Source organism: Manis pentadactyla, chromosome 16, assembly GCF_030020395.1.
Source record: "Manis pentadactyla isolate mManPen7 chromosome 16, mManPen7.hap1, whole genome shotgun sequence".
In the NCBI taxonomy this organism is placed as follows: domain Eukaryota; kingdom Metazoa; phylum Chordata; class Mammalia; order Pholidota; family Manidae; genus Manis; species Manis pentadactyla.
The window spans coordinates 62,688,746-62,716,606 of record NC_080034.1 but is presented as its reverse complement, the minus strand read 5'-3'; the positions used below and the strand labels follow the sequence as shown (position 1 = coordinate 62,716,606).

General features: G+C 40.5%; 1 protein-coding gene across 1 annotated transcript in view; it reads right to left on the bottom strand.

Moving 5' to 3' along the window:
- Window positions 1–27,861, bottom strand: part of F13A1 (coagulation factor XIII A chain) — a 154,618-nt gene that overhangs the window by 102,254 nt on the left and 24,503 nt on the right. Inside the window, exon 4 of the mRNA XM_057494210.1 lies at window positions 8,985–9,236. Within this exon, the coding sequence (XP_057350193.1) occupies window positions 8,985–9,236 (252 nt within the window). The remainder of the gene's footprint in view (window positions 1–8,984; window positions 9,237–27,861) is intronic.

Below are 27,861 nucleotides of genomic sequence, written 5' to 3'. Positions count from 1 at the left end.
CCAAATGAACTCATGAAAACTCATAATGTCTCTAAGAGGAAGGCGTTGCATCACCATTTCGTAGATGAAGAAAGTGAGGAAGAGAGAAGCAGAGTGTCCTTCTCAAGGCCGCCGTGCTAGGAAGCGGGAAGCCAGGATTTGGATACTAAGCTGTCTCCCACGTGGACTGGGACTCTCGAGTCTGAGGATTAGGTCCCAGAGTGCCTGGGAACGCAGCTCAGTAAATGCCTACTGCAAGCATGAGAGGTGGCGATGGATGTCTGGAGCTTGCAGAGTGAGAGAGAAGTCCAGGAAAAAGAAGGATTTACTTTTGGGCTTCGGTTTACTGATGGGAAGTTACCAATTTAAGCAGCAAATGATGAATGGGGAGGAAATCTGTAGCTGAAGACTAGGCCACCCTTTTCCTTCCTGCAACTGAATTAAATCTTACCTCAAAACCAGTGGGCATGACCATGAATCCACAACACGGTGAGGGAGTCAAATGGGAAGGCTTGATTTTAATTTTAAATTTATTTATGATTTTAAAAGAAGATTGAGGGTGGAAAGCAATGCTTTCTTTTCCCTGTTTTTATTCAGATCTGTCACTTTAAAATACAGGTGTCCAAAGCTCGGATAAAAAAAAAATTACAACACCATGGAAACTCCAAAAAACACCCTATGTTTGATAGGCTAACAAAAATAGGTAACCTTTATCCTTTGCCTCTGTTGGCTTTTTGGTATTGTTTGCTTGTAAACTTTCAGTAAGTTTCAGAGGCATAATGAGGTTTTACTAGATCCAGGAGGAATAACTGGTTCCCTAGATAGTGAAATGGAAGATACTATTGATGGTAAAAACACACTTTACCAGTAAAAAACTAGTGATTCACTGTTTTAGAAACACAACCATCTGAACTGCTAGAAAGCGTGTGTGTATGTGTGTGTGTGCATGCCTGCATGTAAGTGTGGGGACTGCGAGCTATACTTCTCAAATGCTTGAGACCTGAGGGGAGAAGCTGGGCCTACAGAGCTCATGGAATAGGAATGGCAGGACTATGGACCTGTGGACAACTTCTTGATCTTAAGTGACTTCTGGCAAACAGCTGCCAGCACAATAAAACTCAAGAGCAAAACAGCAAATGTGGCATGATATTTCCACCTGCTTTACCCAGGAGCTCTGCCACCACAACAGATCAACATAGCTTGTAAATAACCCCCTTCCCAGGTGACCAACATGGCAAGTTGTAAAGGAGAATGATCTAATTTGTTTTACTATTGCCCTGGTGGGAATTGTGGGGTAGTTAAAAAAAGAAAATTGTGGGCTGAGAAATTTGAAGACTCACTTATAGGGCTGATGTCAGGCACCCTTGGACATTACCACTTGCCTCCCCACCCAGAGAAAGTAAGAATTTATAACAAACATGTAAAAATGAGTGCTGAGCCTATTGATTTTAGTATCTGTAAAACCTCTTTGGGAGAAGGTGGGCTATGCATCACCACTTTGGCTGAAAATTTCCTTATGCTTATTTACATGCTGTTTTAAAGTTAAAGCAAGTCCCGCTTCTAAAGTCATTAAAGTCAACCCTAGCTAAGGAAACTCAGGGATCAAAGAAAACTATATGTCAGGAAGGCTATTGTACAAATTCTTTCCAAAGAGACTGTCTAACAACTTCAATCAGAGTTTGGTTTTGTTTCTGATCCTTTGGAAGAAATAATGGCTTGGCCCCTTCAAAAAGGCAAAATGCGTCACTTTTTCAGTGAAGGGAGAAATTTTGAGTGAGGGGATTAGGAATAATTCTTACTTGCATCCTCTTTATGTAAAAGCTGAGCATCACTAAAGAAAGAGGAAGATTTATGCTGTGTGAGTGTAATTACTCTTCAAGGAGTGGCTTCATCTGCAGAGGAAATGTGACTCCAGATTGGTGTCATCATGATGGTTTCCTGTCTCAGAGAAAATCGGAAGGGGTTGATGCCCTCCAGCAGGCTGTGGGTAAGGTAGGCAGATTATGAATAACTTCCTGTCTATGGGAGCTGGAAAACACTGGAGCATATTAAGGAATGGCATTTCCAAGGTTTGTGCTTTTTTTTTCTTTCTGGAAGGGCTCAAAGCCACTGTCTTCCTAGAATGGTTTATTATAGCCCCTCCAGAGGCCTGCATTTGTACCTATTGACTTTGGAATGGAATGGAATGAATCCATGAAACACAGTTATGTGCTTCCTCAACAACTGGGTCTATTTACACTCCTTGCAAACATGTTGCATTACACTGCAAGACAGGCCAGGTTGGGAAGTTTATTTGATTTGTGCTATTTTGCCAGTTTTGCTGGTTAAGGACTTTTAGTGTAATTTAGTGTACTTAAATATCTTCAGAAGAGAGGCTATTATTCATGAAGCAATTCTACAAAGAAAATGCCAGAGATTCTTTACTTAGCACGAATCCTCAAAGGGAGACTATACCCTTGTTGGAATGCTTAATTTTTTTCTTTTTGCAAAGAAAACTTTCGTTTGATCTTATAGCTATCAACTTAGTTTTATTTATCTATTTTTTGTGGCAGGGTCTCCCAGTGAAATTGGACCCTGCTGATATTGAAAAAGAATCCTGCTTCTCGAAACACATAATGCAAGGAGATACTGGCTTTCACTATTCTTTGAAGAGTGAAAAAGAAACTACACACATAAGGAATTATAAACTGCATGAACTGGCAGAAGAATATGACTCTGGATTAGACCCTATCAACCCAGTTCCTTCCAGAAACATCTCATGACAGCTTTGGACTTGATTCTGGGGTAGGTATATGACATTGAAGAAAATGTTTACTGTGATCTCTAGTCTTGCTTCTGATGCAATGCCACACAGAATGTAACTCATTTGGTATAAAAGGGATGTATAAGCCTCTAATGACTCAGACACTTGCAAGAGTGATACATGCTGTTTTATTAAATAGAAGGGTCAAATAACTAAGAGTTTCACTTTTTCACATAAGCTATACTTAAACTTCATAAAAATTCAATTAATATTTGATTGCTGTTGCATGCAAGCCCTATTCTAGAAGCTAGTGAGGGTACCAAGATAAGCCACTGACTTGTCTCTTCCCACTTCCCAACTAGGCCAGGTACCCCTATTATATGCCCTTGTGTGCCATGACTTATTTTAGTACTTTTCACAATTGTAATTCATGTTTATTAATAGAACATTTGTGAAACCTTTGAAAGAAGCTCTGCAAAGTCAAAGATTGTCTGCCTTTTTCCCTGCCATATTCCCAGTACCTAATTCAACATTGACTGACCCTTAATATTTGTAAATGAATAAATAATATTGTTGTACTACCCTTGGTTAATTATATTGTCTGGACATGGAGGGACACATATTATCAATATTTATGGATCAGTGGATAATTGGCTCTGGCCTGAGGGTGGGAATTTTGGCCTGGAACTCTAAGAGAAAGGGTTGCTGGTCACTGTCACCATGGGAATACCAGGCCGGATGCATTACTTGGTTCTGAAGGGTCCAAAAGACCATTACATTTATCATTATAAAGCAAATAGGATATGTATAAGTGTCATAACAGAATACACGCTGGTCATATTTATTCACTCTTTCTTAAAAGTATCCAAATATTGGAAATCCATTGATTTTTCTTACATTAAATTTAATTGATTCCTCTGTTTGGAGGAAAAATGAGTTAAATCATATTGAATAGAGTTAGAAATACCAGATTCTAATTTGGTGTCAGTTGCTAGGACTGAGAAAGAAATCTACACACATGTACATATGCACATATTCCCATACACACCACATGTGTTTTTTACTTTTTTCAAGATGGTAAGGTGTGAGAATACATTTACTACTTAACCACGGTGATAGGTGCAGTGAACCAAATTTACTTGTAATTATGAAATGAATGCAGTAAATATTTATTAAACATTAAGTATGTACCAGGCACTGTGCTAGGTGCTGGGATATAGGACTGAATGAGGTAAGGGGAAATCAGTGATGGAGAAGGTGCAGCAAAGCAAGTTATTAACAGAAAAGACACCCCCTGAGGATGACTAATGCTCAGTCAAGCAGAGCAATCACAGACATATCTGGAGTACTCAGCACAGGTATGAGACATCTAAATCTTTCAGAACACACCATCTGTCACTAATGCTAGACTATTGATCTAGAATATTCTGAATTCAAATAGGGAAATGCATTCAATAATCCAGAGTTCCTGGGTGGTCAGAAAAATAAGATAAATTCACAATAAATGCTCAGATCACTCCTGCTGCCTTTGTGGGTACAGCTCTCTCCAGCACCCTGGAGAATTGTCCCTCGTGGAATGGGTCTGAAGTCTGGTCAGCACTATTAAATTAAAAAATTAACCAACAATTCTCCCTGCATCCACCTCTCTCCTCACTAGCATGGTATTGTATTGATCCCCATTAGTGATTTAGTGATTAAGGAGGATGAATTGCCTATGAATGTAAAGCAAGCTGAAGGGCGCCCGGACACACAGCTGAGCATTCTTATTTCGATAAGTATTGTACATGCCCATATAACTTTCAACCCAGTGCCCCAGGCCACCTTGGACGTCCCTTCCACATCGAACGTGCAGCATTTTTAGCATCTTTCTACCTTGCTCTATTTTGACAACTTCTGATTTCCTCTTTTGTTATCTTTTCCACTTGGGCAATGGCCCCACACCTCTCTGTTGACCTGCTTTCCAATTACCACACCCTATCTCTATGAGTTCCTTGCTATGAATTAGTATATGCAAGCACAAAACTGGGTCAGTCTACAGATCTGGTTGTGTGTTCATCATACCGGCCCCCTTTTACAATTATGCCCTGGCTTCCACGTCGGATAAGGCACACAGTGAATGAAGTGGGGAGATGCCCTTTTTTTCCCTCCATTTCATAAACATGCCCTGGGAGATCTTGGTGAATATTAACCTAAGAATGAAAAAAGGTATTATCTTAAAAGCTGGCAATAGAGTTTTTCTGTAGGGAATGGTCTTGGAAAAGTATGTAGTCCCCAAAAGTCTGATTGTTGGAGGAGCCCAAACAACAAAACAGAAAAGCTTGCTGAACTGCTCTGTATGAGAGATTAAAGAGAATTTGCTCCTGAGAGAGGATGGGAGGGAAGAGTTTGGAAAAAAAGGGGGAACACAAGGGAAGGGAGAAGAAGCAATGAGGTAGAGAGAGACTGGGATTAGGTTTAGGGAGGGGTCAGTAAAACTCTGAGAGTAAATATAGCCTCCTATGTTTTGGAACTATTGTGTAAACCAGTGGTTCTCTAAGTGGGGTTCCTGACCAGCAGAAACAGCTGCCCTTGGGAGCCGGTTAGAAATGCTAGTTCTTAGGTCCCATCCAGACCTACTCAGTCTGAGGCTGCTGCACAGAAATCTAATAAATCCAGGTAATTCTGATGTGCTGCAAGTTTAGAATCAGAGTAAGTCTTTCCGATTCTCACCTCTACACCAAATTGCAATTACTGTCTAGACATTCACAGGTGCTTCATGTGACTGGTTTTGATGTTTCTGAGGCAGCACAGGAGTCAGCCCTGGGAGGAACAGGACTCCGGAGGTAGAGAGGACCATGAGCATATCACCAATAAATCTGCAGAAATGTCTGAACTTTCACAAGCCAAGGAATTGGGTGGTGGGGGTGCTGGGGGTGGCAGTGTCCCTTCCTGGGGACAGGGAGGGCCCATCGGCCACATTCCTGCAATAAGCCTACTTCCTGCTTCCCAAATCTCACGTCCTCCCTACCAGGCCTCCCGTATGCCCTCCTTGCTTCTTGGTCTCCACAGCTGATTTTGCTTTACACTCACTGAGAAAAAGAGGATCACATAATGGGCACAACCTCTTCCTCCTTCCCTGGAATCTAGAAAACCTGAATCTTTGCCCATCTTTCACTTTGTTCCCATCACAGTGGAGAAGGGAAGGCCCTCCCTACCAACGGTTGCTCCCTGGATACCATCCACTCAAGGATTTCACTCTTAAGTCAGTGCTCTTCAACTATGCCTTCAAGAATCAGCTGCAGTGGTTTTTAAAAGCCCTACAGGTCAGGCTGCCCTCAGACCAATCCGAATGCGACATCAGTAGTTAAAGGTCCTCAGGTGATTCTATCATCTTTGTCTAGACTCTAATTGTTAATGATACTAATTCTACTTTTATTCTTTCATTAAACCTCCCCACTAGCTCCTGATGGTGCCTACATTTACATCTCCAGATCGGCCATCTCCTTGGAGCTCTAGATTCACTTATTCAAGTGTCTACTTGACATTGCATTTGGATATCTCACAGATATCTTCAAATTAACATTCTAAGTGTAACTCTTCATTTTACTCCTAGATCTTCCCCTCCACTTCCCTTGGTTTTCCCAGCTCTGAAAATGATAGTACCATCAACCCATGTGGTAAAACCAGAGACCTAGAGTTAGTTATTCTTGACTCCTTCCTCTTCTTCGCCTCCCATGTTCAATCCCTCTGCAAATTCTCTTCTAAATCCCAAGTAGATCTCCATCCATCCCCTCTTTATCTCCACTGCCACCACCATAGTCCAGTCCATCATCATCTTTGTCCTAGGCCAGAGCTTCCAACCTGGGGAAAATCGAAGGTCCTATGGCCAGGATCCTCACCTGACCCTAAACTACTTGATGATGTAACTGGCCTACTGCTATGCTAATGCTTCCTCACCCCTAGGCAATAAACTGTTATTGACTGAGTCACTATATAAAGAGCTCTTCTCAGTGCTCTGGGCAGAGGCAGGGATGGAGGTGGATTATGGACCTTAGACTGCTGGATGCAGATGTGATTCTAGTGCTCAACCTACCACCAGGAGAATAAGACTGGGTATAAACCCTTTCACCCCCAGAATGTTCCATTGTCATTTCTTGTCTCACTGAATCCATAGTGAACTTGGCCAAGGCTAAACCCTCAGGCAAGACACAAATGGATCTCTCTGGTTTTATTCTTACTTCCTCCCATCAGTGACACCTAGGGAGATGTCCCTCTGCTCCATTTCTGTAAAGCGGCATCTAGCTCTGGGGCCATGTTATCTATAGGTCTAGGCAACTCCTTCTGAGTAGAGGTACCTGGAAACTGCTCACATGGATACAACTGAAGATCAAGGCTGTGATCAGGTAGTCTAAGGTTATTAGACTACCCACCTCTTGAATGGTTTTTCTGTAAAGTCAGTATGTCAGGCAATATTACTAACCCTTTTCACCTCTAGAGACTGGCCACGTAAATTGTAATGCATGTGGACACATATCCCATTTTGTACAGCTATGTAATCCAAAAAAGCTTCAAACAAACAAAAGTTTGGGTAAATAATATAATTCTTTAAATACCATAGGATGTTGATTAGTTATATGAAATTGTATGATTTTCTTTTTGTAATACAAAGAAAGTATACAAACTCCTGGTTTATTTATTTTATAAGTATAAAGTTTTAAAATACAGTTTTCTTATAATAGGCCACCTCCTACATATTCCTCCATCTGTCTCCTTTGCTGATTCCTTCTGTATTAGACCCCTAAATGCTGGTGTTCTTTGGAGGTTAATACTGTATCTTCTTTCCTTCTGTGTCTATTTTTCTTCCTAGGTTCAGATAACTCCCAAATTTATATCTGTTTCTCATCTTCAGATTCATATACGGGGATACCTACTAGTCATTTCTGCTTGGGTATATACAATTATCTGCAACTTAACATTTTCAAAATTTCAGTTTGTCTCTACATCTTCCCTCCCTGTGGTCTGTTCCATCTCTGTAAATAGCCCTCCATCCACTCAGCTGCAGAATGCCTTGTATCTTGACAAGATTACTGAAATAGGAAGGCACCTTTGAACTGCTCATGACTCAGTTAAAATCTCTTGTTACCATCAACCTTGAACATCTGCCTCATAGATAGGATTATTGGGTACAAGATATTGGGGGAGGGGAGTAGGGGTATAGGATTAGCTCAGTGCCATCTGCCAACACTACTGAAATGTAATTCAAAGAAAATGTCAGTAGGATCCAGGCTTATGACACATTTGAGTAGAAAACATTGTCATTCACTTACCCTGATTCAAATGCAACTCTCACAAACAAGTGTCATTCAAAAGCAGGAATAATATAGGCTCATTTTGGAAGATATGGAGAGCAATGTATATGGGATAAAGTAATGTGAGAAGTCTCCTGCCCCACGTGAGCTTTTTTAAGTTTCATTATCTTCTTAAAATCTAAAAGCAGATGCTTATCAATGCTGCTGTAACATTTGCTTCTGCATCTGGAGCTTGAAATCAGCCCCATACCAAGCCTGGAAGCATGGGACAGATACGGAAAGGTAGAGGTGGGGCTGGGGAGCAAATACTATATGTGACTGAGTTTTCAAATTGAATTGATAGAGAAATCCTTGACTTGACTGTGTTTATTTGACTATAACTAGATTAAGCTTCTGTAGCAGACAGAAAGGAAGACTCAAAATAGCAGTAGAGATTAAACTGTTATATTAAAATAAAGATATGTTTGTACATCCAGAATTATGATTCATGAAACTTGTACCCACTATACATATAAACAAATTTATGAGATCCTTTACACATTCAGACTTTCTGTTCTTGAATTAGGGAGATAGAGAGGTCAGTTCCACTATGGGCAAGATCAACTTTATTCTATTTTTCTGAAGCCAAATTTTTTAAAATAAGCCCGTTTTGTTTACAAAGCAATAGCATACATAGACGTGATACCATTAACATATAGCTCCACAATTAATGTATTGTGTAACTTTAGGCAGTCTTCAATTATTTCCTGGAATAAATGTATAACAGCATTAACTTCTTATATACAGGTTTTGTCCTCATATACATTGAGGACAAATTTCATACATTTTTCTATATCTTAATCATGGAAACCACTATTTTAATATGGAAGTAACATGTCTTCTAGAATAATTCTACTATCCCTCCAAAAAAAAGATGTATTGGAAATACATGAACTTTTTAATTTTTATAAGAAAAATAAATGCCTGCTCCTTACCTTCACACCAAGGATTAAAGAGAATGTATGTGTCTGTTTCTGGGTTTCTGCTAGTGCGGATTATGCCATAGGGGGTCCAGACAGCAACATACATGCGGAATTTCCCCACAATGCACTCTGGGGAAGACTGGATAGACAGCCGGACAGACTTGTTCTCTCTCATGACAACTTTAGCCCCCCACGTGCCATGTTGCAGCTCTGATACAACAGGTACTGGGATGTAGGTTCCCTTGTTCTCCTGAGGATAGCGACCTACGAGAAGAAAGAAGAAACGCAGTGTTGAGTACATTTCACAAACCATTTTTTGTTCTCACTTTGTTATCTTAATGGTGAAGGTGGAAAATAATTCATTAGACTTGAAATTATAAGACTTGGGTTTGAATTTCATTTCTGCTGCCAACTTTCGGCAGGATGGGAGTAAATTTTCTTAACTTCTTTACCTCAGATTTGTCATGTCTAGGGTCTCTCGTTGGTTAGTTTGTCAATGAACTTAAGATGTAGAAATACTAATCTCAGAGGCAAAAACAACAAAACAAGAGCCGATAGGGTAAGTTATCATCCCTTGAAATTCTGCCTTCTCAAAAGTTCGAAGTGCTTTTTCCGGGACTTAGGTAAATGTTTTTGTTTATTGTGAATATGCTTTTACTATTTGTTATATTATCTATAATAGGATTATATTTATGGGTTGTCCATATGTAACAATTTTCATATTCAACCAAAACATGTGTTTATTGCCAATCCCATTAGGGATTCAGGCTTATGTCAGGGACAAGAATTCAGTCTCCAGAGGCAAATTACCAACGTTTCAATCTTGGCTCTGCTACTTCTTTACTCTTGCAACCTCTAGGAAATTACCTGACCCTTACAAATCCCTGTTCCCTTCTCTTTTTCTTCATCAGTAAATGAGGATAACAATACCATCTAAGGAGGAAATTAATTAATACATGTAAGATGCTTTGCATGTAATTTCTCATGCATAACAAATGTGTAGCTATTATTTTAATAGAAGATTACACATCAGAGCATTTTACCGTATTGCCAGGCTTATCGTACTTGATGTATAAGTGATCTCAGGGTAAATCTTATTTCTCTTTAATGCTGTCATTTTGGATCCAGTTCTTGTTTCATGGTGCTACCCTCAGAACCAAATTTTATCAGTGAGTTTTTGAAAAACTAACATCTTCACTGTGTAGAAAGTAAACCTCACAGCATTCTTTAACTCTTTAGCTTACAGTGTACTTTATAGTTTAGTTTACAGGATAATGAAATACATAGACATTTTAAACTGGAGCAAACTTTCATTTACAAATTTTACCAAAATGTATTAGACATTTAATTCTTCTTGACTTGAGGAAACATACGGAGGCAGATAAGTCTGTAAATTATTTTGATTACAAGCCGAAGAATCTTTAAGAGCAAAAGTTATTCAGTTCAATATTTTTATATAATACCTGTACAGGATTCTACATTAAAACAGACAAAAACAATGTTTCATTTTGGCCTCTAATTACTGAGGTCTTTAAAGCATTCTTTGGTAGGCATACTGTTGAGGATAGAGCATTCTAAGGAGGTAGTTGTATAAGTTACTGCTGTGCAATTCTATAAGATGCTCAATCTTAATGAAAATAACAATTTACACAGTGCAAGCCAGGGAGAAAGATTAGAACCCTGGTGCTTTGCTATGTGTTAGGGGTATCAGCTAATCACCACTCAGGATGAATATTACCATAAATCCAATAGAGCCTTAAAAATGGTTTTTTGCCAAGATGTGACAGTGTCTAGGTGGTGTCTTGGGAATACATGGGGCTTAGCCTCTGAGAAGCCTGCCCATAAATCCACCTGCAAGAAGTGTTTCTTCCAAAGACAGCTCCATGCCCATATGTTCAAACTGGGGAATGAGGTTGCCCTTTTTTCTGGAGGCACTGTTGCTCTCTGGAGCCCCCATCACTGTTGAAGTGTAGATAGTTGTCAAAAGCAATCTTGCCAGCTAAATAGGATCATAATTCATTTATTACAGTGTCCCCGGGCAGCAGTTGCCACTAAATACTGGCAAGGACTTAGAATACACAGAATTAAATACAAGTTTTGTGAAAATAAACTTTCAGAGATAAAATCTATACAGTAATGACAGACTTAGATTTTTTTAAGATGAATTATATAAGCATGCTCCCTTAGGAATAGCAAGAACCAGGAGAGCATGTCTGAAGCTATGGGCTATGTGCTGTGAACCTCAGCTTCACCTTTGTACTAACATCCACTTTTGTTAGAGTATTGAAATAAATAACACAATCACTAGTTTCCATTATTACACTTCAAATTATGATTTCAAAGACTCACATTTTACCTATTAAGTTCATGTTACACAAAAAAAGTAAAGAGAAAGGAGAACCATGTTTAATTCTTGCTGGCTTTGAACCAAATCAGGACGTGACCTAGCTTGTTTGGACATTTTTCATCCATGCAACAATATGCCTACTATGTGATAGGTAGTATCTTAGGTGCTGGGGATACCATGGTGAACAAAACTTTGGACTCCTGTGTTCATAGAGCCTCTGTCTATGGAAAGAAGTCAATGCTTATGCTGTTTATTATGTGCCTGTTACTGCTTTATTCTTTATAACAAACTGTGAGAGGGAAATCATCATCATTATCTTAATTTGATCAATCAGGAAACAAAGACACAGGGTCATTAAGCAATTTCTCCTGGATGATGCAACTAGTAAGTAGGAGAGTTGAGATTTGAACCTAGTCAGTCTGGCTTGAGAGCCTGAGAGTTTAACCACTAAGCTCTAGGGCATGTTTAGAAAATTCTTTGGAGTTGGTGAGAACTATGTTCAAATTCTTTTGTTTAAAATAATTTATTCTGTGGGTTTTATTTTTCTTTTTGGAATTTAGTACAGTTGTCAAATATTAAATTCTCTTAAGTTCAAATTCTGACTCCACAGTTGAATATTGGTGCCCCTTTGGGCAAATTTCCTAATTGTCTGAGCTTCCATTTCCTTGTCTTTTTGCAATCCTGTAACTAGAAAGAAAATAGGCTATATTAAAATGAAAGCTTTGTACCTGACACACAGTAGGGATTGACCAGGAGACATTTATTGTTTGTGTTTTAAACATAACAGCTACTAGAAAGTGAAGCTAGAATGAAGAAGAGGTGATTGCCTCACCTCCGATTCTAAACCTGAGGAAGGGCGGGGGTCCCAGGGAAAATCAGTTACTTCTGTTGAGGGCGGTATTGTGGCCTCGGGGAAAGCAACTCAGCCGGCTCTGAACTCACTGTGGGATCCTGGCAACGTACTTATCCTCTCAACCAAAACCTTTACTCTGTGAAACAGGGATGATAGTGGTCACAGTTCATGGGGGAAGGGCAGCTGGATAAATAGCAGTTACTGTTAACTGTTATTCCCCATTTTCTCAGGCTTTCTGATTCCTCTAAGTGGCCCTTTCTCTGCTCCCCAAGTGTGAAGCCAGGGTGCATTCACTAAGAGTCAACCTACAGAAACCAGACCTGCTTTCAAAGGCCAGTTTATTCCAGATTCAAATATATTGAGCTGACTAATTTTTCTGTCAGGAGAATTTGTACAGTCCCCAACCCCACACCCACTAAAAAAAAAGTGATGATATTCATTATTAACCAAAAAGCCTTAATAATTCCAGAATCATCATGGAAGAATCACCTGAAATCTGTCCCTCATTTATAACTTCTGATATTCTCAGTCATTTGTGGTCACGGTAATCTTTATTCATGATTTTGAGCAGGAGTTGGCAAACTGTGGTTCATGGGTCAAATGTAGCCAGCTGCCTGTTTGTGTAAATAAAGTTTTATTGAACATACTCATTCATTTGTGTCTTATGGTGCTACAAAAGCAGAGTTAAGCAGCTGTGACAGAGATCATATATATACATGGTCTGTAATGCCTAAAATATTTTCTATCTGGCCTTTACAGTAAAAGTTTGCAGACCTCTGCCTTAAAGCATTTTATATTCTCTTTATTTAAGAAGTGATTTACTATAGACACCTATGTCTAACGTAACACATGGACCTCAGAAGAAAGTACCATCTCTAGCTTTTCCTTTCAAAGAGAAATATGTTACTAAACTAATAACAAATATCTGTGCTATTAAGTCAATATTTAGTTTCCATAAAGTCTCCTAGTTAAATTCTTCACAGTCTCAGAGGGTGCTGAAGACATAAGAAGTTGGTTGTAACGTTTTATTGATTTCACTATATGTAGCTAAAATGTTCAATTTTATTACTGTAAAATTTGTTTAGAGTTCCCAGGGCAGTTCACATAGACAGAGATGGAGACAAAGTGAGAGGAATGAAGGCTGATTCCCTGGAGTCCTTACAAGAACACCATGAGGGCAGTTTTACAGATGGGAAACTGAGGGTCTGTGCATTGTGATGTACAAGACTCCTGTTTAACGAGACAGAGGCAAACAGGCTTTTAAGATCTCGGCACCGGGAAGCCTGCTGTCCTTTCTCTGCATCATGTGACCTCCATGGAGGTAAAGGGAGGATACTGGTGCGGCTACTGAGATGAAGAAAACTACGAGAAGAAGAAAGCTGGAAAATCGGAAGGGATGTGAGGCCAAAGGACAGGGAGGAGATGTATTGTGGTAAACAGGAGACCTATGAGACACAAACTCAATAAGTGGTAGGGAGGAAGAAGGCCTGGCAGAGAGGAGCTTGGAAAAGGGTCTCTGGGCCACCATGGATTGAATCAGGAAGGTTTCTAAAGTGATGTCACTGAATGAAGGGAGACGCGTGAGCAGCGTGGCTGATATGATCAGGCCAGAGGGCACCAGCCAGCACTGCGAGCAGACCAGGAACAGGCACTCATTACGTGACTTCATTCCAAAGGGAGGAAAGAACCTGGACTCACAGACCTTTTCATATTCACTGTATGGAAAAGCTGATTATTAATGTGAGGCCCGACATGTCAATAGTACCTCAGGGTCTTGTCAGCTGCGCTATTACACCATGTTTAATTCTGAATGTAATGACTTCCATGACAGCACTGGGGAAGAATTTTCCATGATTAAGTTGTGAGTGAGAAAACTGTGACAGAGTAGTATTTCATTTCACTAAATAGCCTTCTCACCCCCAGGAGGTAGCATGTTTGAGAGACCACAATCAGGCTACACTCAGGAACACCCATCCATCAACATCCATGGTTATCCATCAATTATCCTTGGCCAAACGCAGGTGTGAAACTCACCCTACAGAGGCGACCACCATGTTTCCTGTGAGTGTATAATGCCTGGATAGCATTTTCCCCAAAAGTGTTTTATTTTGTGTTAAAAAGAAAACTTAGCAATAAAAATAGAAGCAAGAAATACAATATCCCAGAAAGAATTCTCATTTTGTTTTTAGTAAGGTAGTCTTTGAAATCAGACTACCAAACATGAAAAATATAATTACTGATTGCATTCTTTCCTATTATCTAGAATCAGTGCCATCTTTCCAAGGGATCTAGAAATTATCATATGCTTTTAGTTTAAATGCTTGTAAATTATGTTTGGGGCCACAGAAATATTATTTGTAAGGCAAAATTCTCTTGGACCTTATGCCTGTATCAAATGATTCTGTGTCTTACGTAACCTCTCTTTCTCCCTACACCTACGTGTGTGAACATGGAAATGCACCTACCTTAGCCTCCCCCACAAGCCTGGAACCAGGAGGAAGAGGTGAACATATCCATTCCTTTAAGATTTTATTCTCATCAGCCTTGGCTCAGTGGGCCTTAGCATTTTGCACGGCTTCTTCATATTCATGTCATTCACATGGTAGGCAGGAGAAATCCACCTCTAGCTTAGACTCAGCTCTACGTGACCTTGGGGAAAGTGTTCTCTCAATCATTCATTTCACAGACCTGAGAATCCACTGCCTGCAGAGCACTGAATAGGTAGTACCCCACAGAAGGATGTGCTGCATTTTAAATTTAATTGTGGGTAAGTTGATGGCTTGGAGTATTTTCACATTAAAAACACAATGTTCTATGTGATGATTAGGTTCCCAGGTAGTCCAAGAAGGCCACTAATTAGAATATAATATGGTCACTGTGGTTGAATATTGTTGCTAATAGAATTATTCCCATTTTATTTACTCATACTTAGAACCTGGGAGAGCATATTCAGCATGAAGGAGGAGCAGGTACCTGTAACTGAAGAGAATAAGCCTGTCACCACTTTACGCTGGTGCTCTGACATGATGACACTTACACCTCAGCACGCCCCTATTCCTGTCATCTCCTGGGTGTGTCATCTGTAAATCATGGCTCTAGTCGGTGCTCCACCTGTGCTGTACTTAGTAACACTTCTAGTCCTGTCAGTCTTAATTAATCACCAAAAAACCTCAAATAAAACTTTCCCTCCTTACTCTCTTAGATATCTATATTTCTTATTAAACTTAAATAAAGATATTTACTTGTCATTACAGCCCCATAGAACGTCACAGTGCCTTGCACCAACCTGTTGTCCAATACATGTCAGTGTGACTGAATGACTGAATTGAACTTTTCCCAGATAACAAATCCCATCAAGAACGTCACAGAGACTTTAGAAGCTCTGAAATGAAATGCCTGCACCAAGCCAGTTGTCAATTCCAAACATCCTTCACAGGAAACAAAAATTCCTAGTTCTATGCTTTTTCCTTCAAAGGGTGTTTTCCATTCATATAGAAATGCATTTTAAGCTGAGCTCTGACACTACGTAACTGCAGACTCTCACAGTGAATTCTTACAAGGGGATTGTCTCTAAGGAACTCATGAATATGTCATGAGTCTCCAGCTGGGAAGGTAAATTTCACGATGTTAAGTCATTTTTCCATTTGGTTCATTTGTTTTTCCCAAGATGCACCTTTCATGTTCAAAATAATCAATCTATTTCCAAATGGGCCCCCAAAGTATTACTGTGACAGCATGATGCATGCAGCCGAGTTGGGTGTGAATACAGTAGCCTTGTAAAGGGGAGCAAGCCTTGTTTTAACAGTCTTCAGATGGAATGCAAGGGCAGAGACTGGGATGGAGTAAGTCCCTGAATAACTTTTACACGCACCAGGTTATCAACAAAAACAAAACACCACCACCAAAAAAGAAACAATCAAAAAAGGCACAGAAATCTTGGATGATAGCAACTAAGAGGTGAGAGACACAAATGTTCAAAAACATATCATTTCATGAAAGACTTTAGGACCTGGCCTCTCTATTTCACAACTTGCCAGTGGGAGACTATATATACACATATATATATTCAGACATTTCCTAAGGGAAGAAAGCTTCCTGGCAATGTGTATTCTGTGGCTGGGAAGGAAGGAGAAGTGTCTTGAGGACAGAGACTGAGTTTTGTTTAACTTTTTTATCCACTGGCATGCATGATGCTTGGAACATAGTAGGTGCTCAATAAATACTTGGTAAATTGAAGATAGGGATACTCCCTAAGATGTCTCAACTATCTTAATTTTATTTCACTTTTCTTTCAATCCTTTCTAAGTCTCTTAAAACCTTTTTTTTGGAGTAATGTGAAATTTTATGAAATATGTATATGAAACCAGCACTGTGCTAAGCTTTTTGAATGATTCAGAAAAAAATAACAAGCTACTGCCTAATGTGGAACACCAGCATTAGGGTGTATGCAGTAGATGGTGGACTGAGGCAATAATCTGGGCGTAAGGAGATGAATGCTTGGTCCAGGGTGCTACCAACAGTGTAGAGAAGAAGAAAACGAGGTGAGAGAAAACTTAGAGGAAATATCAACAGCAGCGAGATAAGAGAATGTCTTCATCCATGAAATAAGGTTGCAGGGCTCCTTCAAGATATCGACACACATTTTAAGCATGCGACAAGACGCCAGGCTTTGGGTGGCATTACCAGCTATGAGGAACAAGGTGTGGTGGGGGCTTCTGAAACATAAACCATGACAACTGTTGGGTGCAGGGGAAACCCAGAGGAGGAAGTGGCTACAGGTGCTATGCAAGTGGGAGAGGATCCCTCAGAGGAGGTGGCTTTGAGATGTCATCTTAAAAGTGGACAAGACTGGGAGAAGCCTTCCCAGCAGAGGGAATAACGAGAGCACGGAGCATGAAGAAAGAGCAAGACGCCTAAGGCAGGAGAAGCAGCTGACCTGGGCAGGTAAGAACCAAACGGACATTTGACACTGTGCAGAGGCACTGGGGCTGTGTCCTGGAGGAGCTGGGGATGGGGCAGAGGCTACCGAGGAGCTCTGAGTGCCTCATGAGGTTTGCACCTAGAATGATCACTCTGGTGGCAGGATGCAGAAAGGCTTGGAAGGGACGAGATCGGAGTGAAGCCAGTCAGAGAGCTGCTGAGGTGCTGGTGAATGTGGTGACAATTGGCTCTGGAGGGAAGGTAAGTGCAAGGATGCAGGATAGAGGCAGGAAGGAGAAGCAACAGAGGCTTGGTCAGGTGGGAGATGCTGGTTCTGGAGAAAGGGACAGAGCCAAAGGCGAGCCCAGGGTTTGTTCATTCTTTACCAGATGGTATTTGAGTGTCCACAAGTGTCCTCTCTGCCCTTAAGAACCACGGCTAAGCTGCAAAGCTTGATGACCATGCAGCTTTGTAAGGTGTCTGCTTCAAAAGCTTGGGCCTGGTGTGGTGAACTGCCATACAGATTTACTCAGTGAAACTAGTGTTCTGGAAATTCCATTAACCACATGCATGTATTGCCTCATTTGAAAGAAGTCAGAATGTTTTTAGTTTTGAAGAAAAATAATAATCAGTATAAAGTCTCCACAATGTAGGCGAAGTTGGTTATAGAACGTAATGCTACACTGGACATTTGTTCACATGCTGACCCAATTCCTAAGGGGCAGGGGACACAGGAGTTAGAAAATTTGGATTTGAGTGCCATGTGGTCCACTTGGGAATCACAGGTACTGCTTGCGCTTGTCCACTGTGCCTGATGACTGCCTGGTTGCTCTCAGACGCAATGCCCACTCCTCCCAGAACCACAGGGAACCCCATTCCCCGCCTCCTTTGCCCTTTGGGTTCTACGTAGGTTTGGCTAATGAGAGGCTTTGAGGGTAGATGGGAGAGACACCAGGGTGTGTCTCCCTTTCTCTGTGTCCTTGAAAGCTTGTCTCCCCCATGGCTCCCAGCCCTCACTGGGGGCTGCAGAGCCCCTGTAGTGGCCACAGATCTCAAGGAGGGTCTCCTCTTCCTCCATGTGCTTTAAGCCCAGGTGTGCTGGCAGTTTTTAATTCCCGAGCTGCCTCAGGGTGTCACCTGTTTGGCCCCTTGGTAATTCTCTTACCAGTGTAACAAATTCCTTTGATTAAACTTTTGTTGCTTTTAAAACTTCTGTTTTATGCTCTAGATCCTGACCTTGCCATATGTCAGATACTGTATTAATACTCTATTGACTTTAAAAATTATGCCCACTTGTATACTGGGAAACTGGGTTCAGAGAACTTAAGTAACTAGCTTTAGGTCACACAGGTATTAAGGTGCAGAACAATGATTCGAACCCAGGTCTGTAGTCCAGCATTCATGACTGGGAAGCCAATCAACCTCTCAGTCTATTTTCCACCTGTAAACTGACAATTATAAAAAATGAGAATGAAATAAAAATGTGTGCGAAGAGCATGTCTTCAACTGAACAAATTATTGCTATTCTTATTATATGGTGTCTGATGGTCACAATAGTAAAAGAAACTCACTAAACCTGTTTTATTTTTATTTCTGAGCATGACCGCATGGGTAGAGAAGGTGACTGTTGATGTGCATAGTCCAGAGATTTATGCAACAAGCATTGACTGGACAACATTTAGCTGCCAGGCACTCTTAGAGGTACTGAGAATACACAGATAGGTGCATGGAGCTTACAGTCTATGGGGGTTAACAGACAACAAGCAAATAAATACATACAAGATCAAATGGAGATAAATGGTATCAAAAAATAAACCAGCTTAAGGGGACAGAGAGGGATGGGGTGAGGGTGCTAATTTGGAGAGAGCGGCCAGAGCGAGACACTCTGCTAGAGTGACATGAGCAGGGGTACAAAGGAAAGAAGCCATGCAAGCGGCGGGGAGCACATTGCAGTGAGTGTGAAGGTCCTGGGGAAGGTCATATTTGGCAGGCTGGAATTGGCTGATGTCCTTGGAGCAGAGAGAACGTTGGAAAAAGTGGTAGGAGATAGGGTGAGAGAAACCCAAGAGATCAAGCAGGGCTGTGCAGGCTGGTGTCATGACTTTGGAAATCATTCTGATTTAGAAGTCTCTAGAAAAGAGACATCATCTGCTTTAGAATATCTTTAAAAAAATCACTTTGGTTGCTGTGTGAAGACTGTAGGAGAACAATCAAGATTGCTCTGAAGATCTCTTGACTTCCCATAATACTCCCATTTTGCTTTTTGATCATGAAAATTCTTCTAGTTGTAGTCAAATTAGAAATAATGCTAAAATGTTCACACCCCTCGGAAAGACAATATATTTGCTTACATTTGTTCCTCTATGATATGAAACCTGATTACCATACCTTTCCTAAAAGCTGGTTTTCACAGCTTGGAGAGAACTGGATGTTAGAAGTAGGAAAATGTGCTCATGGGAGATGGTATTAAAAATATGGACATTTGAAGTACAAAGTTCATCTACATCACCATTGTTTGTAGGGCAATCTCTAGCCCTTCCCTGACTTGAGTTTAAATGGGGCTCATATTCTATCAATCCATTAAGGTTTAAATCTTCTAGAATCTAGCAATATTAGGGAGCAAGATGGGATGTTGATGTTAATGTCTAATTTTTTGTATTTTGATGGATTTCATGATTATAAACCAAACTCACCCCCCAACAGACACACCACTCGAACTGTTATGCAACACATTCAACTGACAAAGGCTGTTCCACACTTCTTGGAGTTCTGCCCCCTTCAAACTGGGCTCTAGAAGACTAAGGCAGGTTTGAAAGGGACAGGAAATATGCTTTGGACTGAAAGTGGGGGTCACTGACAAGGTGCATGAGAGCTAGTCCCTTTGTTACCTGCCTCTTTCATGTTCTCTGTCAGCTTCAGGAAGCAGGCCATAGGAAATTCTCTCTTACTGAACTGAATTTCTTCAGCAAGCAGCAATTCTCTGGAGCCAAAGCTCCATTTGTTTATGCTGTATCCATCATGGGAGCAGACCAAGGTTTGCTGGTATTATGACAAAAACTCATCTAGTTAAAATCATGGCACCTGACTTAAAAAGAAAAAAACAGTGTCCTTAGCCAAGAAAGACAAGATCAAAAGTTTAGCTGAATGTCTTCCAAGCAAAACAGACCTCCAATGAAATATTCACTAAAACAATCAATTCTTGTTAATAATTTAATGATAACAATAATGGGAATAAGGACAAATCATTGGTAAGTCTAAAAAAATATTTGTCTGTCTTTGGAATGCAAATACAGGAATGCGATATACAACAGTAAGTGTTAGACGAGTCTGCATCGCCACAGATTTAATCAATTGTTGGTAGAGCAAAAGTCAACATGGAAATACTCTAGGCAGTAAGATACAGTCCATTTGGTATTAGTCTGCAGGTGGATATTGACAACACCTGCTCAATAAACACTTAAACAGATATTTACTATGAGCAAAGTAATATCACTTAACTTGGAGGTGACAGGACTGGGTATGAGATGTATGTGATATACTTCCTGTACTCAGTGAGTTTAAAATCAAACATCCAAGTTTAGGCTGTACTTCAGAAAGTCAGAAGACTAATGCCACATGAGACGTAGAGAGTGGACTGCTGGTGGAGTAGAAAAATGACTGTATTGAAGACATAGCAACAGAGATAGAACTTGAAGGATGAGCAGAAAGAACAACATGCATTTTATTAGTTCATATATGTGCGATGTTCATAGTTGCTTCATGAGCTGTTAATTGCTTACATTTAAAGCATTGTGAAAATAATTGTACCCAAGCTTTGTTTTCACAAGTGACATAAATCAACTATATAAGTGACCATGAGAAGGCTTGCTAAAACACAGGGTGCAAAGGAACCACATCCTAGACTGGACCAGTGGAGCCCTCCCTACGGACACTCGGAGGGGGAGGGGGATTGCTCTTGACATCCCTCCAGGGCCTTGGTTTGTATTCCAATCTTCCCTCATTTCCTCCAGGAACCTGTTACCTACTGATTTGCCTAAAACCTTTTAAAATAAAGGTGACTGTTGAGTACCTCTTCATCTGTAGACTGTGTACAGTTTAGCCTTCCATGCATGACACTCAAGTCCAGTCCTTTGAAAAATGGCACAGTAAAGGAATTGTGTCTAAATATCTGTTACTACCCTTAAGCTCCAAATTTTACTCCAAACTCAGAGCACATACTCTGAAGTTTCAGACAGTCTGTTGAATGGGAACTTCGTCTGGTCCTGCCTTCCCCGGCGGTTCCAGGTGGCCAAACACCTCCACAGGATATTCCATGAAAACAAACATTTACCACTCATTCTGGGAGAATTGATCTAAGCTAACAGTTAATGGCAAGTGTCTAACAAACCCACCTCTGCTAAAATTTTAGTTGCTGATAAGGCTAATTGTACTGCCCTGCTATTCACTTCCCTATTTACCCTTTATAGGAAGTAATTCTTTAATCTTAAATGAACAACTGCTATAGTTGAATTCCACTATTTGCATACAACTTGGAGAGAGGGATGGGTTACTGTCCTCACCTCCCATTCAATGGGCCCTGTATGCTTCCAAGAACTTTCCAGATCCCAGGCCTGGCATCAGGCCAGGAACACCAGGACCAGCCAGTGTCAGGGTCTGAATTCCAGTGATCCCTCCTTGAGGGAAGAGATTAGGTGAGAGGAGCTTGGTTAAGGGCTTAAGGTATCATTGCACCTTTATGAGTCATTACCATGTTCCTAATGTCAAAATAATGTTTTGCTGTTTTAAGCCACTACAATTGTAATCAGTCCTTACAGAAATAATAGAAAAGTAGGACAAAAAAAGCTCATTTTTGACATGTTGTGAAGATTCTCTAAATGTCATTTTATGATTGATATTATCATCTGCCCTATACCCATACTCACTCAAGTCCTCTCAGGCATGAATTAGGAGAAACATCAAGGATGAGAAGTGTTATGAAGGTCAGGGATCATGGGTCAGGGGTCACCATAGGAATAACATGGAAGCAAAAACAATGATCAGTGAGATAAACCTAGATTAGATTGGGAAATACTGAAGGAGGTAAAAGAACAATGCGTACACCTAGAACTCAGGTTTTATTTTCTAAATACTACCTTCTATTAGAAGGAAACAGAGCTCCATGGAGAATGGTTGATTCTAGGGCTGGGGCAGGGAAAATACAAGATGCACCTAAAACATTTTGTTGTGCCAGAAAATAAGAAAGTAAGAATGCTGATACCAGTTGGAAGAGTTTCCAACTGGCAAAATCTAGGACAATTTGAACATTAAATTAGTGAATGATAGTAACAGATTTAAGTAACCCATTTAACTAAAAGAGGAAATCATGAATTCATACTGATAACAATCATTCTATCAATAAAAATTTTGATGATGAATGGAATAATTTCATAGTCTCAAGGTACTTTCTTGTAAAGTGTTTTTTAGTTACAAAGGGAACAAAGAGTAACTTTGCAGTAGAGAACCCCACAAACACCGCAGTGTTGGAGTCTGGATGTGCTGGCCAGAGACCCCTCCAGGAATGAGAGACCCCTGCACCTGCTCAAAGCAACGCCAGAGAATGGTTCTCAGTGGGTCAGTCCTCTTTGGGAATTGCCTAAGCTGAAAGAAACTGTCTTATCCAAAGTCACACCTCATCCAAGGTCATACCTCAACACCTTGATTTTGGACTTCCCAGACTTCAAAACTGACTGTGAGAAATAAATGTTTGTTCTTTATAATCCATCTAATCTATGGTATTCAGTTATAGCAGTCTGAATGAGCTAAGATACCAGCCTATGACACTGTCATAATCCAGTCATCAAAGTTAACATCATTAGTAATGTGATCTGGAAAAAATAATGTGCAATCAGCTAGGATTCACAGGTAGGATCTACCATAGCACCAGTTCTGGGATATTACTGCCAAAGATGCATAGCCTGACTGTAATCATGAGAAAACATCAGACAAATCCAAACTGAGAGGCATTCTACAAAACTGCTCCCTTATAATCTTCAAAGGCATCAAGCAATAAAAGTCAAAGAAAGACTAAGAAACTGTCCCAAATGGAAGAAATCTAAAGTGGCAAGACATGACACCAAAATGCAGCATGTGATTCTGGACTGGATCCTCTTGCTAGAAGGGATATTATGGGGACACCTGGTGACACTTAAATGGGGTCTGAAGATTAGATGATCATAATGTATCAATGTTAACTTCCTGAATTTGATGGCTGTATAACAGATTATCTTTGCTCATAGGAAATACATACTGAAGTGTTTAAAATATTCAGTGATAATGGGAAATCAGGTTAATGTTCTAATGGTTCTGGGAAAAAAAGAGGCTCTTTGTACAATTTTTGTAAAGTTACTGTGAAGTGGGGTTTATTTCAAAATTTAAAAAACTTTTTCAATAACAGAATGTGTGTAGCCACTGTTGGTGCAATTATTCTATATAATCATATTCTCCTTTATTCTTAAACCATCAGTGATGTAGGTCTTGAAATTTCTTATGATGAGAAATTCTTATCATATTTTTTTGAGCTTTTTCTCTTTAGGATAACAATATCAATTCTTCACAAGTCTATGCTGAGGGGGCATCCTCCTGATTGCCCTACATTAGGCAATGCTCTGTCTTTAACAATTTCATGATAATGTCTTTCCCTGCAAGAAATATCAGCTGTAAAAGAATACAGGACTAACTGGTGAGATGCAAAATGTCAGTGAGGAGCTCAACCCGTCGCATAATAATGCAAACAGAATCCAAGGCTGAAGAGATCGATATGCTGGTAGTTACAGTAAATCACTGGAACAGAGAACGCAGAGCACCCAGGTTTCCTGTGACCTATAAATCTAGGGGGAAGGAGGCAGAGAGCAGAAAGAGATTTCTTTCTAACTTCTGAAGATGATTACCTTATACTTGTGCCCTAAATAATCAGGACTGTGATTTTTTTGTTCTTGAAATTTTATCTTGATAGTTATAAACACAAGTGCTGTCTTTATGAATCATCTTTATTTTTAAAATTTGGCTAACACTCCATTCAAGTGCCTTTGACATGTTTAAAGCAATTTGTTTCACAACTAGGAAAGTTAGAAGAGACAGAAATGATGGAAATGAAATAACGCAGACAGTGTGTCATTTCCTATCACTTAGAAATATGTTGCACAAATAAAAAAGTTGTTTGATGGAAAATGCCACCATAGCTGTCTCCATTACTTCATTTCCATCATTTTAATCACAGAAACATTGTTTTCATCTATTTTTTTTTAAATTAATTGCTTCAGAATACTAAGAGCTCTTGTTTATCCTGTATATTAATTTTCCAGTGAGCATACAGCATGTATGCCAATCTAGCTTGAGCTGTTGGACATCAAATGTGGTTTCTCCCTTTGGAAGCCAGTTACGGGGTTGAGAGGGAAAGGTGTTTTGCCTTTGTATTTTCCCAGTCAAGGAAGCAGTACCTGAAATAGCATTGGTTCCTGTAAGTACAGATGGAAAGCGTGAAATCTTTATTTGAAGAGTTGGTAGTGTTGTGCTGATGACTTTTTCCAAGCAGAAAAATACACAGATAATGCTATAGTGTGAAATACTGCACACACTTCATTTAGCTACTGATTGAAGGAAGTATCAGTCCCCTTAGATGCACATTCTATGATGTCTGGCTTAGTCTGCTATGACAAAAAACCAGAGACTGGGTGGCTTACATTACAGACATTCATTTCTAACAGGTCTGGAGGCTGGGGAGTCCAAGATCAAGTGCTGGTAGTTTTGATTCCTGGTGAGAACCCCCTTACTGGTTTGCAGATCCCTGTTTTCCTGCTGTGTCCTCACATGGCAGGGAGAGAGAGAGCTCAGGAGTCTTCTCCTCTTCTTGAAAGGATACAAAGCCCATCATGAAGCCCACCCCTGTGACTTCATCTAAGCATAATTATCTCCCAAAAGCCCCACCATGTGAATTTGGAATGGATGGGGATACAAACATTCAGTCAGTAGCCATGTCTCATCCATCCCCTCTCCCTTACTAAAGGCCTTCAAATTCAGATCCTGATTACTAGCTAGTCCTAGCATTCCTGACCTGATGTTGGCTGGACCTGGGATCTGGAAAGGTCTTCAAAGGATATAGGGTTCACTGAATGGGAAGTGAGCCCATAGCCCTCTCCAAATTGGAGCAATGAATGGAATTCAATGATGTTAATTTATTCATTTAAGACATTAGGGAATTATTTCCATAAAGAGTAAATATGGACGTGAAAGAAAGTAAAATTAGTCTAATCAGATATTAAATTTTAGCAAGAATGGATCTACTAGACTCTTGCCAGCAGCTGTTAGCTGAGACCGGTTCCTTAGCATGAGTTGCCAAAGGCACGGGTCGCAGTGTGGGGATGTTTGGTGACCAGGAGCTGCAAGGGAAGGCAGGCCCAGAGGAAATTGCAGGGTAAGAATTTCTGAGCTGCCCAGTGGGCAGTGCAAAATTCTTCATACATTTGGAAAACCATTGCCTCAGTTTCCTCATACATAAAAGGTAGTTTGTCATTGTGACTGCCTCCTATAGCTACGCTGCAAGCACAGAGAATGACCACGGGCCTGGGTTTCATACTAGCTGAGCCACACTCATGGGACTTTGGCTTATTCATTCCCCCACTTGTCCCAGATTTCTGTTAGTGCCCATTCAGGCACCCCCTAGTCCTTTCCTAGGTGATCTGATTTTACACCAATGAAGTTAAGGCTGCTCCCCCAAGAAACCTGAGGGGGTCATAGAATACTATAGAAATATCCTGCAAAGCCCCAACACAAAGAGGCTTCGCTCCCGTCTGCTAGAGGCCTTTGCACTCAGCCCCTTGGGTACCTGGGTCTCTTTGCTCCTGAAGTGAGGAAGCCAAAGAAGTCCTCACTGTGCCTCAGATGGCTTGCTGTGCCTGCTTCCAACTCCATGCCTGTGGCTGGGTCTTATGCCCTTTGCCTGTGTCATCTCGAATGGATGTCTCTGCTTGACTTCACCCATGCTGGATGAACCTACTATCCCCAATTTTCATTCCCAAAGCCAAATCAACACTGCATCCCATTTAATCCAGTGCTTTCAGCTCCTGATGTTTTCCCTTACTGAAATGGACTTTCTGTGCCCTATTTGGACACTTATTCCAATTGCTAACATCATGAAATTACTCCCTTTTCCCCACTACATTCATCTAGCTTTCTAGTAGCTTCCTCTTACCTCAGCTCCGATTTGACAATCATATATTCAAGGTTTGATAAGGACACAGCAGGAAAACAGGGATCGCATTTACCTAGGATCCCGTCTATTTAGTCACTCCTTTTCTCTCAGAAGTGTCCTGGTCTAGAGGATAAACTATAGGGTCACCATAGATAGGTGTGGCCCACTGAGCTCCATCAGGCCCTGAGCTGACCTTGTGCAAGAATGCATTTTGAACCTTTTACTGGATATGCATATTTTCTAGATCTGTAAAACAAGTGGGTTGGGCAAGTGATGGCTATGATTCCTTCCAGCACCCTAACATTTGTGATTCTGTGATTCCATGAAATGCAGCAAGTTTTTGGTTTCATCGTCTTTAGCAATGAGCCAATGCACACAGTAAGACATTTAGGGAGGCTTGCTTTTCAGAGCAGCCAGTCCCAATTGCTCAGTGGGCAGTTATGCCCAGGCAGTTCTCCTCCTCCTTCAGCTCCTGGTTTCTGCCTTAAACATAAGATCAGCTCTCAGCATCTTCGTCCATCCTCTTCTAACTCATGGTTTTCATCTTTTCTCTCAAAACTTATCCTTGGAATATCTTGTTTCTATAGGACATTGCTCTTTGCAGAGTGTCAGGTAGTTATTCTGCAAAGCCAACTTGTGCAAATTTATAAACAGGGCCAGTTAGACAGTGTTATCTACAGTCCTGGAGCACTTTCATTTTGCAGGGGAGCTTTGGATGTTATGCATTAATTCAAAAGAGTAACAACAGTGGAGGAATTCAACATTCTGTTGCTGGAACAGTTTTTATGTCTCATATGGACAGTTGCCTTTCTACCTGACTATAGATTTGGCCAATGGCAATCATATGTTCATCAAAATATAATTGGTGGACATAATGTGTGAATGAATAAATAATGAATGAGATTTAAAAACTGTTTTTTTGCAACCCATCTTATCATTGTTCTACATATTCCTCCCCAGAAACCTATATTGTTTAAGTATATTTGGTGTCACAGTTCAAAGTGTGAGAATCTATCATCTTTAGATTAGCAGGAAAGCATGGATTACAGGTATCTCCCCTCTGTTCTTTCCCCACAGCCATGTTTGGTGAATAAGGTGAATGGGTATCATTTAAGTTTCTTGAGCTCCCACATGCACAGTAACCTACACCATTCATTGAGGCCCCTTTAAACTGTTCTTGAAAACTCAGTGACTTAATTGCATTTGATCATGTTAATGAGATTCTGATCTTTGAACAAAGATAGCTTTTCAGGCCTCATGTTTTAACCTGACACGATGAAATGGATTGTTTAGAAAGGATAATGATTCTGCTGTGTGGAGAATCCAGATGCCACAGCTCACCTCTATATAAACAGAAAACCTGAGCTCTGAATTCCATTTAGTGCAAAGATTCACTAAGTAAAAAATAGAGACTGACCCCAGAGTGAGCACATCCCTTATGGACCTGCCAGAAGGGGTCTCCCCTACCACTGCCAGATGCACAACACTCTGGAGCCTCGTGAGTGAGTGGTGCCCAAACACCAAATATACCTGTGGGATTTGA